General features: G+C 42.8%; 1 protein-coding gene across 2 annotated transcripts in view; it reads right to left on the reverse strand.

Annotated features, from left to right (window-relative positions):
* Positions 1–214: 214 nt before the first annotated feature.
* abca1b (ATP-binding cassette, sub-family A (ABC1), member 1B) overlaps positions 215–17,421 on the reverse strand; it is a 54,697-nt gene continuing 37,490 nt past the window's right edge. Inside the window, exons 25-49 of one of the 2 annotated variants that reach the window (XM_077532807.1) lie at positions 17,328–17,379; positions 17,116–17,241; positions 16,896–17,044; positions 16,682–16,806; positions 14,877–14,975; positions 14,608–14,797; positions 14,451–14,545; positions 14,346–14,378; positions 14,172–14,277; positions 13,991–14,065; positions 11,789–11,958; positions 11,537–11,714; positions 10,751–10,866; positions 9,147–9,291; positions 8,954–9,077; positions 8,744–8,873; positions 8,556–8,682; positions 8,415–8,477; positions 8,223–8,329; positions 7,291–7,432; positions 7,090–7,224; positions 4,954–5,057; positions 2,843–2,935; positions 2,152–2,395; positions 215–685 (exon numbers count right to left, since the gene is read on the reverse strand). In XM_077532807.1, the coding sequence (XP_077388933.1) occupies positions 530–685; positions 2,152–2,395; positions 2,843–2,935; positions 4,954–5,057; positions 7,090–7,224; positions 7,291–7,432; positions 8,223–8,329; positions 8,415–8,477; positions 8,556–8,682; positions 8,744–8,873; positions 8,954–9,077; positions 9,147–9,291; positions 10,751–10,866; positions 11,537–11,714; positions 11,789–11,958; positions 13,991–14,065; positions 14,172–14,277; positions 14,346–14,378; positions 14,451–14,545; positions 14,608–14,797; positions 14,877–14,975; positions 16,682–16,806; positions 16,896–17,044; positions 17,116–17,241; positions 17,328–17,379 (3,084 nt within the window). In that variant the 3' untranslated portion in view covers positions 215–529. Of the gene's footprint in view, positions 686–2,151; positions 2,396–2,842; positions 2,936–4,953; positions 5,103–7,089; positions 7,225–7,290; positions 7,433–8,222; positions 8,330–8,414; positions 8,478–8,555; positions 8,683–8,743; positions 8,874–8,953; positions 9,078–9,146; positions 9,292–10,750; positions 10,867–11,536; positions 11,715–11,788; positions 11,959–13,990; positions 14,066–14,171; positions 14,278–14,345; positions 14,379–14,450; positions 14,546–14,607; positions 14,798–14,876; positions 14,976–16,681; positions 16,807–16,895; positions 17,045–17,115; positions 17,242–17,327; positions 17,380–17,421 lie in introns of those variants that run through there. The other variant, XM_077532808.1, reaches the window with a different exon arrangement.

The raw sequence follows: 17,421 nt of genomic DNA on the forward strand, positions 1-17,421 counted from the left end.
TAACTGGCATTTTTTTGTATCATAAAGATTGATTTAAAAAATTGTTCACATTATGAGTGTAAATTTCCATAATTGAGTTTGTATTTGTACAGTATATTGTTTTGTAATGACACCATTATAAAACTTTTGTTTTTGTTTGGAGCAAACGATGAAAAGGTTTTGGATATTTGGTGTCACGTTTGTTTTTATAAAAGAAAAGAGCAACAGTGAGACATTTTCAATTTTTTTTTGTTTCTTTAAAAAAAATCATCATCTCTCGGATTGGCAGTGGAACAAACATAAATAAAAGAAAGACGCTGATTTGAAATGATTTGGAATCTTCATGGACGCGCACGACTCGACACCACCTCAAAAAGAAGATGGCGGCCGCGCGCTGGCGCCGCTTCAAGTTTTTCCCCCCCCCTCTTCTGCCGTGCAGCCAGGCCACGCACACCCGCGGAAGTCGTTTGCGCCTGAGAGTCGACGGGCTTCCGCTCAGCTTGGACGGCGGTCAATCGTGTCCCGTGATCCGTCGCGTGACGCGCTCCGCTCACATGATGCTCTCTGTGGGCGGGGCCACCTGAGCCAGGTCCACCGGGGCTGCGCTCGCGCCCCCCCGCCGCCGCCACTTTGTCAAGGAAGAGGAAGGGGGGATGTCTTTGGAGTGGTAGTCGTCGCTTTGGTCCTTGGCAAAGTTCACAAACACCTGACACGCAAAACACAAGCATGTCACACCTGCGTGTGTGTTGTTTTACAACAAGTCACCAAATTTGGGGGTGGGGGGTTGGGTGGGTTCATTCATTGAACAAAAGAAAATAACAATTGAAGAAATCAACAAGTGACAAGACATTTTCCAAGCTAACAATGATTGACTTGACAATAGCGCAAAATAATGTCAACAATTTTCAGCGGTGAGCCTTTGAAAGGTTTTCATGTGGGCAGTAGGCCTATGGCCGTTAGCCATTAGCCACTATCCATTAGCCGTAAGGTTGTTGTGGGAGTGGTTTAACTGCGTGTGAGATGATGTCATCCGGTGGCAGCCAATAGAAAAGCGCCTCCAGATCCATCAGCATTGGCCGTGATGGACTTTTGCATCCCTTCACTTTCGGGCCTTCATCTGCCCCAATGTGACACAAGGTCACAAGTGCTCTCATACATGGAATTTTTTATATATTTTTTAATCTAGAGGATGTAAAAAGATCAGGATGATGTTTGTCTCGAAGTCACAAATGCATTTTGCAAGCTGACAAAGAAATCGAGATGTTCGATGGATATATGAGCATCGGTGCATTGTGGAGTTTTTTTTTTGTTTTTTTTTCTGACTGCCACCTCTGGCCTAAAGTGTAACTGCAACATTTGTGTGGTCAAGCTTGTATGATGGCGTATGAGGGCCAAATCAAAATATTTTTTTTTTAGAGGGCGGGGGCAATATGACGAGAAAAAAAGTCGCAAGTGGCAAATTTGCAAGAAAAAAAACCTCATAAACTTATGAGAAATCCATGTAGCGTAGCTATAGTGGAATTCATTTGAGGATTGGTTGGTGGTTAACAGTACTGTTTCTCAAATGAAAAGGCATGATGGAGACGGATTCATTCTTCATTTAAACTTTAATCGTCGTAGACAACTCGAGCACCAACACTTCCTGATCCTCTATCAGCTGACGAGATCGAACCAATCAGAAGCGAGCATTGACTTGCGGTCAATGCAAGTGAATGACAGAGAGCAACACATTCAACACATCAACTTAGATACTTGAACCAAAAAAAACAAAAAAAAATAATGGATGTGTAAATAATAACTCTGGAAACATAAATATACAAGTAAATATACATTTGAAAAAAATGAACTTAAATGTTTGATCCTCAGGCTGTGCGTTGCAAATTTGCCACTTTCTAAACTCTCTAATTTGCCACTTTTTTTTCCTCGCCATATTGCCCCCACCCTCTAATAATAATAATAATAATAATAATAATAATAATAATAATAATAATAATAATAATAATGTATACGTGGCCCTAATACACGGTCCCTGCTTGTTGGAAATTGTACTGAAAGTGTTTTGAAATTGAAGAAAAAGCGTTTTTCAAACAAGCGAGCGCTCAAAAAAGGAATCCAAATGTCAAGTGGAAGGATATTGTTTGAAGCGAACGGCGATGCAGGTGCGCGTCTCACCTGGTCGAGCGTGGTCTGCGTGACGGAGTAGTCCTCGATGCGGAGCGCGCGCTTGTTGGCGGAGAGCGCCAGGAAGACGTTGGCCAGTGAGCATCGCGCCGACGGCAGCTGGTACTGCAGCATGTTGCGGTGCTTCTCCTTCAGCGTGCTGCCGCTCAGCTCGCTCTCCATGAACTTGATGACCGGCGCCAGCTGCGGCTCCGGACCCGCCACGCGCAGCACGATGGTGTAGCCGTCACCGAACCTGACCCACCCACCACGTTACAAACTTTGTCGTTAACAGAGCTTCACTTTTTTTTCTTGTCCAACCCACTGATTTATATCTATAATTGGATAGCTGATAGGCCAAGACTTTTGAGGTGGGGAGGCCACCAAATTGCTCCTCCCAAGAAATGTTTCTTGCCATACATTTACAGTATTGAAACTGGAGAATATTTGAGAAAGTACTTAGACTCATGTGTATGTATAGCGTATAGTTGATACAGTAGTCTGCTGACGAGATGGGAGTAGCAAGATGGCCGCCCTGTGACTTCACCGCTTGCATGGGCATATACGGGCTATCGGCTATCCAGTCATATGAACAGGTCAGTGGTCTGACTGCTAAAGGAAGCGGAGGTGTTGGCCACGCCTCCCCACCATGATATCGGCCCACGTTTCATTTTGTCACGATGTGTGTGCGTTCGCATCTTACCTGTTCTTCAAATGTTGGACGCTGCCCAGACACTTGAACCTGCCGTTGACCATGATGGCCATGCGGGTGCACAAGGCCTCGCACTCCTCCATGCTGACACACGCACACACGCACGCACACACAGTGGAGGGGTGAGTACAGTCCATAGTTCAACCCTTCAGGTACTTTGATTAAAAAAAAAAAAAAAAAAAGTGTCATGGAGTGAGTATTCCTAGCCAGCAGTTGGCGCTGTTGGAGACGTTGAAGTGTGTTAGAAAGGAGTGGAAATTGGTTGTTGACTTAGACTTACAATGAACGCATTCATCGTGTTGGTTGAAATTTCAATGCGAAGAAAAAAAATCAATGCGGTCGACATTTTGGACTGTTACAAGGCTCAATATATTTTTTTCTTGTGGAGCAGTTTTGCAAATCAATGACTTCATTTGAGGAAACAATTTACAACATTCAGCAACTTTTTTTTTTTTTACAGTTTAACCCCAGGTAAGGGAAGAAAACTGTTTATAGGCTTACTTGACTCATTGTACCATTTTCAGCAGTCAAAAGTGAATATTTTGGCAATAATTAATGTGGTAACTTAATTATTTTTCATGTACAATTAATACCTTTAAAAAGTCATTTGTGTTGAGGAAGTAGGTAACGACCAATCATGGCTCAGTTTACTGACCAAACCCAGAAAACAGGTGAGCCACGATTGGCCGTGACCTACTTCTTCAGCACAGGTGATGTCATCATCAGTCAACAGCAAGTAGAAAAATTACTTTTGAAAAGGTATTCATTGTATATGAAAAACAATGACGTTACCACACTAATTATAGACGAAAATATGAACTTTTGACTGCTGAAAATGGTTCAATTAGTCATTACTATCCCTTTAATGAATCAATAAAAATGTTAACATCTTGTAAATGGACAGCTGACTTTCTTTTTTTGGAGAGTTTTTGTTTTTGAAATTCACATTAAGAATACTAGCAGCAAACTTGATTTGGTTGTCTAGAAGTGAAGTGAAATTGATTTTTTTTAATGCAATTTGATCAAATGTATTAAAAATGTTATGCAAACAATTAAAGTAGTAAAAAGCTTCACTAGTTTCTGTTGGACTTTTAATAATTTAAGCTTTGAACTTTTTTCCCCATCTGCTAAAAAAAAGTGAAAGTGAAACAATAGCCAATCCTTCAAAAACTCAAGAGAAATGAAAATATGTGAAAGATTCCAGAAAACTTTTATCTGGTTAATAAATATCGCCTCTCAGCTTTGAGGCCGTTTTGTCCGTCGCAAACGATCTGCACCGTTTTGGAGAAGATTCCAACATGGCGGCCATGTGCATTCATCTCCAACTTGCACATTTACCACAAGTGTAAGTGTATAAACTGACATGCATCCAACTCAAATCATATGCAAAATATATATATATATATATATAGTGCTCAGCATAAATGAGTATGCCCCAACAGGTTTGTAAGTACACCTTTAAGCAAGTAGACCCTGAAAAAAAAAAAACACTGACAACTTGTTCATTGCAGACAAGTTGCGATCCATAACACTCATGGAGGCCATAAAAAAAAAAAAAAAACGAGACGTCGCCGTTTTTGTTATGGGATGCATTTTTTTTGTTTTTTTTTTAATTAGTTAATTGGATTAAACTGAAGATTTTGTAATCTATGTATTCTATGACAACCTTACTTTCATGTTGTGAGTTAAGCGCATATTCGACAGAAAACGTTTTTGTCAAAATTTTGGAAATTGTATATTTAATATATTAAATATTCCATGAAGTCTTTTCCGAAGGCCGTGTACTCATATATGCTGAGCATTCTATCATATGAAGGTACATTTGTAATGGCCAACTGTATCCCATAGGTGGCGCCACGCATGACATGTTCAGGTGAGGTGGTTGCATTCTATTAGATCACCACTAGATGGCAAACATTTCCACACACTGTTTCTTGAAACGTTCCCAGGAAACAGACACAGGAAAAGGAAGCAAAAAGATGAGGAAGGACACGTCGCAAGGAGATGAGAGGAGACGAAAGGGCCGGCCAGGAGAGGCAAGAGAAGTACGAGGAGACGCAAAGAAGGTGAGGTGGAGGTGAGCGGACAGGTGGGCTTGTCACCTGTGCGAGGTGAGCACGACGGAGCGTCCTTCCTTGATGACGCTCAGGATGCAGTTCCACAGCGCTCGGCGGGCTTTGGGGTCCATGCCCGTGGTGGGCTCGTCCTGTTACCACGGAAACAGCCGGGGTTAGGTACGCCGAAATGCAACCTCAAGCGCGGAGAGAGAAATACATTCACAAAACTGCAATCAACCACTTTCAATCAGCAACTAACTCCGAGCTAGACGGAGGCCTGCTAAGTCGCTAATGTAAGCTTAAAAAAAAAAACAAAAGAAAAAAAAACCATTAGCAGCTTTTTGTTGTGTCAAAGTTGATGCCGTTAGTACGGTTAATTTCATTGACAAAAGCTAAATACAAATTATTTTGTCAACACATTTTTCACTGGACTCAAACTAGACTAGACTTAAACCCTCATTAAAGAACAATAAATCAGTCTGCATTTTCAGCGACTAATGAAGACAAACAAAAATGTACTTCATTTCATAAGAACTGGACTCAAATCTGTGAACATTTTATTTCATGAACAAAAACGAGACGAAAATGATCTGATTTTGTCAAATCTTGTCTCTGCGAATCTGTCATGTGACCCACAGTGACACGCCCCCATTCAAATCTGCAGCTAGCAAGTGCAACATGCACAAACACATGGGACAGGTGGATTCATGGTGAACAGTCAAAAAAACAAAACAAAAAAAACAAACAAAACACAAAAAAACAAACAAAACAAAAAAAGCAGCCCAGGACGAAAGTCGGCCCCAACTCGGCTGGGCAGGCCAAGTCATTCCAAAGTGCCAATCACACACGGGCGTGATAGTGTTCATTTTTTAGCCACCATTTTCAAATTTCATCTCAGTTTTAGTCCAGTTTCAATCACGCTTGTTAGCTTATCCATCCATCCATTTTCTTGACCGCTTATTCCTCACAAGGGTCGCGGGGGCTGCTGGCGCCTATCTCAGCTGGCTCTGGGCAGTAGGCGGGGGACACCCTGAACTGGTTGCCAGCCAATCGCAGGGCACACAGAGACGAACAACCATCCGCACTCACAAGCACACCTAGGGACAATTCGGAGCGCCCAATTAACCTGCCATGCATGTTTTTGGAATGTGGGAGGAGACCGGATTACCCGGAGAAGACCCACGCGGGCACGGGGAGAACATGCAAACTCCACCCAGGAAGGTCCGAGCCTGGACTCGAACCGGAGACCTCAGAACTGGGAAGCGGACGTGCTAACCACTCGACTACCGTGCCGCCTTTGTTAGCTTATATCATATTTAATTTAATCCATCCCATCCTGTTTTTATTTAGTCTATTTTTAGTCGACTATAAATCGAGCATTTTAGTCTTTATTTGAGTCCAAGAAAACGTCATTTTATTGGTCTAGTTTTAGTCAGCAAAAACTATCAACGTTTTAGTCTCATTGTAGTCAGAACAACAACAAACCTCTATGTTTTTTTTTTTTTTTGCCAGCAGATAATGTTGAACATTTCGGATATAAAACCATTTCACATCAATTTTTCTCTCATCTTTTTGATGAAAAACAACTTGACACACAATTAGAGTATATCAACAAGTGGCTACTATGGCTCCATGCTATGAGCTAGTAAGTTAGCAAACATTAGTTAGCGGTTGGATTAACATTACTGTTGGAACATTACAGCCATTGATTATTATTTTTTTTTTAACAGAATCATATAATTTTTGTCTCGTATTTGTTGATGAACTAAAATGTTTATAGATTTGAGTCCAGTTTTTATGAAGTGAAATACATTTTGGTCTCATCTTCATTAGTCGATAAAAACACATACTGATTTAGTCCCACTTATTGTTTATTAATGAGGGTTTTAGTCTAGTCTAGTTTTAGTCTGGTGAAAAATGTGCGTTGACGAAATGATTTTTTGTTTAGTTTTCATTGATGAAATGAACACACGTGCGTGTCTTTGAGTTGCTAGGCTACAGCGACGGTAAGTTAGCAAATGGATGGCGCAAAAGGTCAAAGAGGAAGGAAGCTGCTGGGACGGGACAATTTCTCATTGGCCACAACAATATTTGGGGGCTCTAACGTGGTTTTGGATAGAAAATGAGGAGAAGGATCAAGTTGTGCTTCATTTTCAGTGTTGGGCGTGTTGCCTGACTCACCAGGAAGACGACGGGCGGCGCGCCGATGAGCGCCATGGCGGTGGACAGTTTGCGCAAGTTGCCGCCGCTGTAACTTCCCGCCGCCTTGTCGGCGTACTTGAGTAGGCCCAATCTGCGGATGCCCCACTCTGCCACCTGTTGATGGGTCGCACCGTCACCGTCACGTGTCAACATCGACCGACCGACCGACCGGCCACTCACGTCGCACACTTCCTTGCCAGGAACTCCTCGCAAGATGGCGTACAGCTCCAGGTGCTCGCGTCCGGTCAGCAGCTCGTTAACGGCGTCAAACTGCGGGCAGTAGCCCATGTTGCGGTGCACCTGATCCAGCTCTCGCAGGATGCTGATGGGCGGTAGCGCGTTAGCGTGTTAGGTGTGCTATGTAAACCATAACGCCAATATCGTGATATTATAACGGCCACAATATATCATCGTCGTCGTCATCATGTCATCATATTAACTGATTGAATGGCAGCCATCAGCTGCATGAAAGCCTTCTGTATGCTCTAGCATAAAAAGAAAATAAAGAAATGTATAAATACATCTTTGGGACACTGGTAATGTTTAATATAGAACGTTTTTAAATGTTTTTGGGAGCAAATGAGTTAAAAGCAGCACATCTGTTCAAAAAGTCAGGTTGATTTCCATTTGTGTAGTTGTAGCGCCCCCTGGTGGCTAGTTTTTAAGTGCAGTTAAATTTTTACAAGGCATGTTTTGGCCCTTCTATGTTTCAAACTTACATTACTGGTCAGGTAAAAAGGAGCGTAATATATTTGTGAAGCGAGTCAATACGTGGAGGAAAAATTATGCGCTTGCATTCGTGCTTCAAAATATATTAGATATTTATATATATTTTATATATAATATTTATAATATTTTTCATTGCTGTAATGTACAAAAACACAATATTGTTTTTTTGTTTTTGTTTTGTTTTTTAAGTATGACCTCATTTTTTTTTATAATATTGTGACCTTTTTTTTTTTTTTTTATATCGCCAACCTCCCCACAATATGATGATGATGATCATATGGTGATCTCCATATTGTGATAATATGGTATTGTGATGTTTAGTTATGGCTACATCGCTAGTTAGCGCATGCGTGACCTGGAGAGGTCAACTTTGAGCTGCTGACCTCTTGCCAGCCAGGAAGGCCTCCCCACTGGTCACGGTGGTGTCGCCCGTCAGCATTTTAAAGGTGGTGGTCTTGCCGGCGCCGTTCACGCCCAGCAGGCCGAAACACTGCACAAACACGCACACGCATTACGCTTTACACGCACACGACGACGACTGCACCTGGCCAGGTGTGTGAGCGTGCGTAACAAACCTCGCCAGGAGGAATCCCGACGCAGAGCCGATCGACCGCCGGTTTCTGTTTGCTTTTGAACACCTGCAGGGTGGAAAGCGAGCGAGTGACGTCACCTGCGGACGCGCAGTCGCGCACGCACGCGCGCACGTGAAGACGAACCTTGGTGAGCTGTCGCAGTTCCAGGATGTGCCCGCGTCCGAGTCCGTGGACGATGCGCTGCCTCTCGCGAGCCACGTCCTCGTCTTCCTGCCCTGGGGCGCCCGCGTCGCTCACGCCACTCGCTGGCCTGTGCGCAAAACGTCACCTGCCGCACTCACACCTGCCGCCGTGCGCGGAAGCAGTCTCACCTGGGCTTGACGCAGAATCGGAACTGGATGAGGACGGTGATGATGAAGAAGACCACGCCCTCCAGCGCCATGGCGAACAAATTCTTTCCCACCATGTCCCATTCCAGCGGCGAGCGCAGCCTGTTCTCACCTGACGCCACACGCACGCACACACGCACGCGTCACTCTCCGCACGCGCGCACGTGAGTGTGCACGTTTTCCGGCGTTTACCAAATCTCTGCAGCGCGTCGGCCATGGCCTGGTTCTTCACCATGTCGATCAGGCCTCGGCCCAAGCAGAAGTGAGGGAAGACCAGCAGCACGTTCTTCAGGATGTCGTTGATGCCGCCGATCTCCTGCCGTAGCACGTTAGCGCGTTAGCAAGACGGCGTGCGGCGGCGACCAGCGGCAACCGGCGGTCTCACATGGCTGCCGAAGAGCTCCATGACGAAGGTGGAGATGCTGCCGTTGATGCCGATCAGGATGTTGACGCTGGTGAGGACCACGTAGGCCGTGCTGGGGATGCTGAAGACGAACGACGCTGGGTACATCAGCGGCGTGATCGACCACCTGCGACAACATCAGGGTTATTATAGTTTTGGAATTTTTCATTTGAGTTAGTCTTGATTTCGTTTTGAGTTTTGTTTTTTTAAATTTAGTTTTAATTCATTTTCAGGTTGGCTCTGTTAGTTTTTATTAGTTTTCGTTATTTAATAAATGCTTTGTTTCAGTTTAGTTTTAGTTACAGTATTAGTTTTAGTTTTTTTTTTAAAATGCGTATTACTTGTGTGCAATCATTAAAAAAAAAAAAACAGCATAGGAGTGACATCATCTTTTGGTGCTTATCTATTGTTTGCTGCGATATGACGCCACTTCTGTGTGACACACCTTCAAACGTCTTTATTCAGGTCAATATAAAAATAAATCGACTTAAAATCATTTTGTAAAATCATCCCCAAAGGCTGATGCATGAAATGAATTACCAAAGACGAAAACTAAGGATATTTTTGCTATTATTATAGTTTTAGTTCATAAAAGGTAGTTTCAGATAGTTTTTATGTTTTAAAAAGCAATTTCATTTTATTTTGTTAACGAAGTTGCCTTTTAAATGTGAGTTTTTTCATTAATTTTAGTTAACTAGAATAACCTTGGCCACCATGCCACGTCCTGTTCATTTCGTCAACAAAAACTCAACAAAAATATTTTCGTTAACACACATTTTTCACCAGACTAAAACTAGACTAGACTAAAACCCTTATTAATAAACAATAAGTGGAACTAAATCAGTCTGCATTTTCGTCGACTAATGAAGATGAGACGAAAATGTACTTCATTTCATAAAAACTGGACTAAAATCGATCGACATTTTAGTTCATCAACAAAAACGAGACGAAAATTATATGATTTTGTCTGTCAGTGTGACACTGTCATGTGACCCACAGTGACACGCCCCCTTTCAAATCTGTAGCTAGTGAGTACTACATGCAAACACATGGGACAGACAGGAGGTGGATTCACAATGAAAAGTTAAAAAAACAAAAACAAAAAAAAACAAAAAAACCCCAGTAAATTCTAGTTGTAGCGTAATATTAATCCAAGGTCTATAACTTTCCAACAATAATGTTAATGCGACTGCTAACTAATGCTGGCTAACTTACTAGCTAGTAGCATCAGGCCATAGTAATACTTGTTGATATACTATAATTGTGTGCAATTGTTTTTCCGTCAAAAAGATGAGAGAAAATTTGATATGAAATAGTTTTAGATCTGAAATATGAATCATTATCTACTGACAAAAAAATAAACAGGAGGAAAAATGATTGTCCTGACTAAAGCTAGACTCAAATGTTGACAATTTTTGTTGACTAAAACTAGACGAATAAAATTATGTTTTCTTGGACTAAAATAATAACAAAAATGCTCAATTTAAAAACTAGCAAGTGTAATTGAAACTGGACTAAAACTGAGACTAAATTTAAACACTAATGCCATGTTTGACATTCCATTTCGTGTGTGTGCGTGCGCGTACCCGTAGAGCAGGAGGAGCAGAGCGAGCGCGGGCAGGTTTGTGGAGGAGACGTAAGCTTTCTGCTGGAAGCAGACGAAGATGAGGACCACCAGCGTCGCTGGGACCACGTAGTTGCACTGCCGACACCACACACGGACCGTTAGCCAGCACGCACGCACGCACGCGTGCAACACTGACCTATATATATATGACTGGATAGCCGATTAGCCCATATGCGCCAGTGCGAGCTGTTGAAGTCAAAGGGTGGCCATCTTGCTACTCCCACCTCGCCAGCAGACTACTGTATCAACTATACGCTATACGTACACATGAGACATATACAGCTCGGATGCAGGGTGGGGCGTTTGTGTTGGGGTGGTCACTATTTTTTAACAAGTTAAAAAAAAATAAAAAAATAAGTGGATGGTAGGTGCTACTTTGAAGACCCCCTTTTTCTTTTTCGTTCCTTAGACACCATTATTAGATTTGCTAGAGGCATCTTTTATTGAATTACAGTTAGAATTCTTCAATAAAAAGAATACGTTTCGTCCTGTACTAAACATCATGAAGCATATCATTTCTACATGTAAGTAAGGCAAGTTGTAAAATGTCTAATGTCCTCTTGTTTATGTTTGATAAAACTAAAAGATGATGCTGTTTCTACTAAGTAGTGTCTCAAATGTTCGATCCTGTAAATTATATTGGATCGAGAAACGTTTCTTGGGAGGAACAATATGGCGGCCTCAAAAGTCTTGACCTATCGGCTATCCAGTCATATATATAGATCAGTGTGACGCAGGTACCCACCATGTCCCAGATGAAGTTGGCGCCCCAATAGAGGAGCGGGTGGACGCCGCTGATGAAGTGCATGTGCTTGGCCTTGCTGACACGCTCGTGAATGAGGAAGACCACAAAGCTGGCCGGCACGAAGGACATGGCGAAGATGACGCAGATGGACACCAGCACGTCCACCGAGGTGGTCACCCTGGGGGAGGGAGCGGATGCAGGCTGAGACGGGGGCGGGGTCGCGCGCAGGCATGTGCATACGTGCGCACTCACAGCGCCACCTGGGACAGCTGCTCCTTGGTGAGGTTGAGCGGGTGGTTGAAGGCTCGGATTCCGAAGCGGCTGGCGTCCTGGCCCTGCCGCAGGTTGGCCCTCAGGATGGCGTTGCTCATCACATTCACGAATGAGCCCATGCTGTGCCAGCCTTTGTTGTTGAACCAGATCTGACACATACATCAACCAATCAATTAATCAACGGTGCAAGTCGTAGTGTCAATTTCATCAAATTAAAATATTTTCATCAACACACATTTTTCACCGGACTCAAGCTAGACTAGACTAAAACCTTCATTAATAAACAATACGTGGGATTAAATCAGCATCCATTTTCATCAACTAATGAAGACAATACAAAAATGTACTTGACTTAACGCACTGACTGGCGGCCATTTTGACTGAAGCAATCTCCTTCACTCCCAGCTGTTCGACTGGATTTGTACTGATTTTGCAAATATTGTGTTCTTTTGCTATCAAAAAATGGAACCTACCAAAAGAAAGATTCGAGTATTTTCTTTCATTTGGAAAAAATGTATATTTGTATCTGCTTTCGTTTTGCAGCAATTAGCATTAGAATATAGCTAAGACTCATCATTATTCACATTGCTGGTGAAAACACTGGGGAAAAAAAGTTTGTTGCAACATGTCCCATCTCTTATACTCTGCTGCCACCTACTGGCTGTTTTGTAGTAACTACAATTGCTTCAACCGTTCTCTTCAGTTGAGAGGCTGCATCAACGCCTTCTGTATGCTCTAGCACAGGGGTGTCAAACTCATATTAGCTCAGCCTGGAGGTGCATGGAGGAAAATATATTACTAAGCGGGCCGAATTGGTAAAATAATGGTATATAACTTAAAAACAATTGCCATCAATTATACGCAGATTTTTTTGTTCCAGCCCTAAATTATGGAGCGCAACTGTAATCTATTGTTTAAAAAAATAACGCGAATGCAAAAGAAACGCGGCAATACTTTGTCTGTATGCGTTCCGGACGTGTTAAATCGACCTGTTTTGCATATATGTAGTTCCCAGAATGCATTGTGTGGCACAGTTAATGAAGTTATAAGGACTTTAATCCCTGTCGTATGTATTGGTGTTACCAGAAATTGAATTTTGTGTCGTATTTAACAGGTTTATGTTGGTCTATGATTTAAAAAAAAAAATATATATATATATATATATATTTTTTTTTTCTTTTTTTTAAACAAACCATAACTTTAAGTTATGTGTAAAATAATGACTTCCACAGCGATTCCGTGTACAAGTTCCATTACTCATTTGAGAACTGCTTGTGAAATTACAAATTTATATATTTGATTGTGGCTGGTTGATTAATTGGTCCGACATTACAATTCTTTTTTTTTAACTTTACAAAGTCGTCTTGCGGGCCGGATTAAACCCCTCTGCGGGCCTGATCCGGCCCGCGGGCCGTATGTTTGACACCCCTGCTCTAGCATAAAAAAAAACATAAAAAACATATAAATACGTCTTTGGGACACTTAATACATCCAAATAGCACGCATTTACACTTTTTTGGGAGCAAATGAGTGAATAAAAACTGGACTAAAATCTATGGACATTTTAGTTCATGAACAAAAATGAGACAAAAATGATATGATTTTGTCAAATGTTGTCTCTGCTAATCTGTCATGTGATACACCCCCTTTCAAATTTGCAGCTAGTGAGTGCAACATGCACAAACAGATGGGGCAGACAGGAGGTGGATTCACAGTCAAAAATATATAAAAAAAAAAAAGAAAAAAGTAAATTATATGACATTAACCCAGCGACTATAACGTTCCAACAATAATGTTAATCCGACCACTAACTAATGCTGACTTACTGGTTTATAGAATTTAGCTACTTGTCGATATACTGTCATTGTGTGTCAAATTGTTTTTCATCAAAAAGATGAGAAAAAAATTAATGTGAATTTGTTTTAGATCCAAAATATTCAAAGGTTAAATGTTTGTCCTGACTAAAACGTTGACAGTTTTTATTGACTAAAACTAGACAAATAAAATGATGTTTTCTTGGACAAAAATAAAGACTAAAAAACTACATTTAGAGTCGACTAAAAATGGACTAAATTAAAATGGGATGGACTAACTGTGATTAAAAATGAACAAGCGTGATTGAAACTGGACTCAAATTGAAAAGAACACTTAAATGAAATGAACACTTAGTGTTCTGCTCACCTTGACGTTGTTTTTGGTGTCTAAGCCGTTGATGAAGGCCGACAAATTGTCAAGAAACCGATCAGCTGCAGCTCCCTGTTTGATTGGCGTCAAGTCGTGATCAATATTCCATCATGGCAAAAATGAAAAAGAAAATAATGCTGATCAAAAGTGATCAATTTGATGGTAAGGTGAAACGGACCTTGGTGATTTCGAAGATTTTGCGGACGCGTCGGATGGCGTCGTCGATTTCGTCGGCCGGCGGGAGGACCTGCGTACTCCTGGCGCCCAACGAGAAGCCTCCATACCTGTCGGTCACATTGTCAATCGTCACCGGTTAAAACGTGCCTGCCAACCAGCGCGCACGCAAACTCACCTGAACTCATTGACCCAAACTTTGTTCTTCAAACTGCGAACCACACAAAAGCAAAAGTTGAGCGCGTCGTCATCGAGTCCAAATGTTTTGCGCGTGTCATCATACCTCTTGCCGATGATCTGCGCGTACGTTTTGACCAGGTAGTCGGAGATGTTCCGTCCCGTCAGGTTCTGCAGCGTGTCGCTGGAGCTCAACTTGATCTGGACGCAAAAGAGCACTTGTTGCCCATGATGATGACATCATCGTCGCGGGCGTGGCTTACCTGCGGCGGCGGCATCCCCCCGGCGCCGGCGGGGCACTCGGGCAGCATCTTCTTGCGACCGTCGCAGCTGCAGGAGCAGGCGGGCGACGGCTCGGCCATGCTCCAGTTCCCTGACGCGAACATCCGCCGGACGCTCTCTGCCACCTCCGGGAGACTCCAGTCGTCCTCGCCCATCGTGCACGGCGCCTCGCTGGTGGCGAGCAGGAGGACATGGCTCGTATCAGGTGGCGGGAAAAATGTGACAGAGACGAGCGCCGGCGTGATCTTACGCAACGGGATGTCCCAGCATGCAGCGCGTGCCCAGTCCCGGCGGATCCAAAAGGGACGACACAAGTTTATGCATGCTGGCGTCGGCCGGCGCGTCCTCACTGACAAACCAACAAACAATCACAAACAAACGTCATCTCGTTACAATCGCCACTTTGGCCTCAATCCAGTCCAGATTGGCAAATGACAAACATGAAAACAGTTTTCATAACTGTGGGGAAAAAAAAAACAATGAAACAATAGAAAATGTTTGAATTCCATCTGAAGGAGAGCAAAAAGTTCTTCCAAAGCGATCAAAAAAATGTGTCGCCTTTGGTTGCCTTGTCAGAAAATCAAAGTTTTAATTTTGCTTTGGTTTCTTCTCTTTTCTTTATGATCTGTGCACATTGGGACTTTTTATTGTTTTTATTTTATATTTATGTTATTGTATAGGAACAATTTGTGAGTATAGTTAGTACATATGATAGCGAGTAGGACTAGATAAGTACGTGTACTTCTTCCTACTCCTTCAACATGTAACCTATGGAATTTATTGTTGGCAAATGTTCCTTTCTTCCTTTAAATTTTCATTTGATTTGAACTTTTTTTTTGTTACACTTGTAATGTCCAAAAGTAATAAACCAAACCAAATCAAAGATGGCGGCCAACAAACACCAAATTCACGACAAACGCCAACATGATTTCTTTGTTGGGAGTCTTCCAAACTGTTGCTGATTTTTCACGTCTGCTGCGGCCAAATCATTCATTCTTATGATTGTTGAAATGCTGGATTTATACATTTTTAAATACTGATGAGCGGACTTGTCTGGATTTGTATTTTTGCAATGAAAACAACTGTTGTCAAAAACCTGATTGAAGTTGTAAAAATTTCAAGCGAGTTGTCTCGGGTGTCATATAGGGATGTAACCATATCCATACCTCACAATACAATATTATTATCATGATATGAAGTTCATGATACCATAATTATCACGATATTGCGGGGAGGCTGGCGATACAAAAAAAGGTCACAATATTGTAAAAAAAATATGCTCATACTTAAAAAAAACACACACACACACACACACACACACAATATTGTGTTTTTGTACATAACGGAAATGCATATCAAAACCTGCAATCTAATAAGACTTCATATTGAGGCACTTAATTACTATATACGCACAGGCACACATTGAGTTCCTCCACATATTGACTCGATTCACAATCATATTCCGTTCCCCTTCATCTGACCATTAGCGTGGATTTAAAACATAAAAGGGACAAAACATGCCTTGTGAAAATTAAACTGCACTAAAAAACTAGCCACCAGACGGTGCTACAACTGCACAAATGGAAATCAACCTGACTTCCTTAACAGATGCTTTTAAATCATTTGCTCCCAGAAATCTATAAATCTGTTCTATTTTACGTTTTAAGTGTCCCAAAGACATATTTATGTTTTTTTGTTTGTTTTTTTATGTTTTTTTTATGCTAGAGCATACAGAAGGCTTTGATGCAGCCTCTCTCTGCAAAGAACGGTTGAAGAAATGGTAGTTATTAACAGTCAGCAGGTGGCAGCAGAATATAAGAGATCAACCAGGGCCATGTTGTAATAAGCACAAATATGCCTTGTGAAAAACTAGCCACTAGAGGGTGCTACAACTGCACAAATGGAAATCAACCTGACTTTTTTTTCTTTTCTTTTTTTTTTAACAGATGTGCTGCTTTTAATATGGTGACATGACGACAACGATATATTGTGGCAGTTTTCATATTGCGGTATCATGATGATATTGGCGTTATGGTTCCATCCTGAGTGTGGTACCTGATGAAGGTGACCTGGTCTTGGTACATCCACGGCTGCAGCTCCAAACTGGGATATTTGCCGAAAGGCGGGACGATGAGACTGAAGACCAGCGCGATGCAGACGAAGACGGCGGGAAGGACGATCTGCACGGTCATCATCATCATCATCATCATCATCATCATCATCATCATCATCAGCAGCAGCAGCAGCAACGACGGCTGGGTGATCCCACCTGAGCGAAGAATCCTTTGCGTGATCGGCGGGCGTAAAGGAACCGCTTCCACATGAGCGCCACAAACTGCTGCTTCCTCAGATTCCAGCCGCTCACCGTGGTCGACCCTTTGCCGCCCACGCGCGTCAAACGCTCCGTTTCTGGACTCTCTGGAAGGCCACACGCACGTGCGCGATTAGGAGCGGCGCCGTTAACAGTGTGACACGGACGCGACACGTACCGGGATCGGCGTCACACGCGGCGTCCTCGTCGTCAGGCTCGTCCGTCAGCGGCCTCAGGCAGCTCTGAGGGTCACCTCCTCCGAAGGCGTGCGTCCGTCGGCGCCGCTGCACGGGAAGCGTGCCGTCTGCACGCAAACCAGTCAGCGCTTCAACGCACACGCACGGCCGAGCACGGAGCATGTCGCGCGTGTCCGATGCGGCGGGACCTTACCCGAGGGTACGTCCGTGTCCACGCCGTGATCTTCCGCCACTTTCAGGAAAATCTGTGCAGACAAACAAAAATGGGTGCTTGAAACGTTTTGCGT

Source organism: Festucalex cinctus, chromosome 9, assembly GCF_051991245.1.
Source record: "Festucalex cinctus isolate MCC-2025b chromosome 9, RoL_Fcin_1.0, whole genome shotgun sequence".
Taxonomy (NCBI): domain Eukaryota; kingdom Metazoa; phylum Chordata; class Actinopteri; order Syngnathiformes; family Syngnathidae; genus Festucalex; species Festucalex cinctus.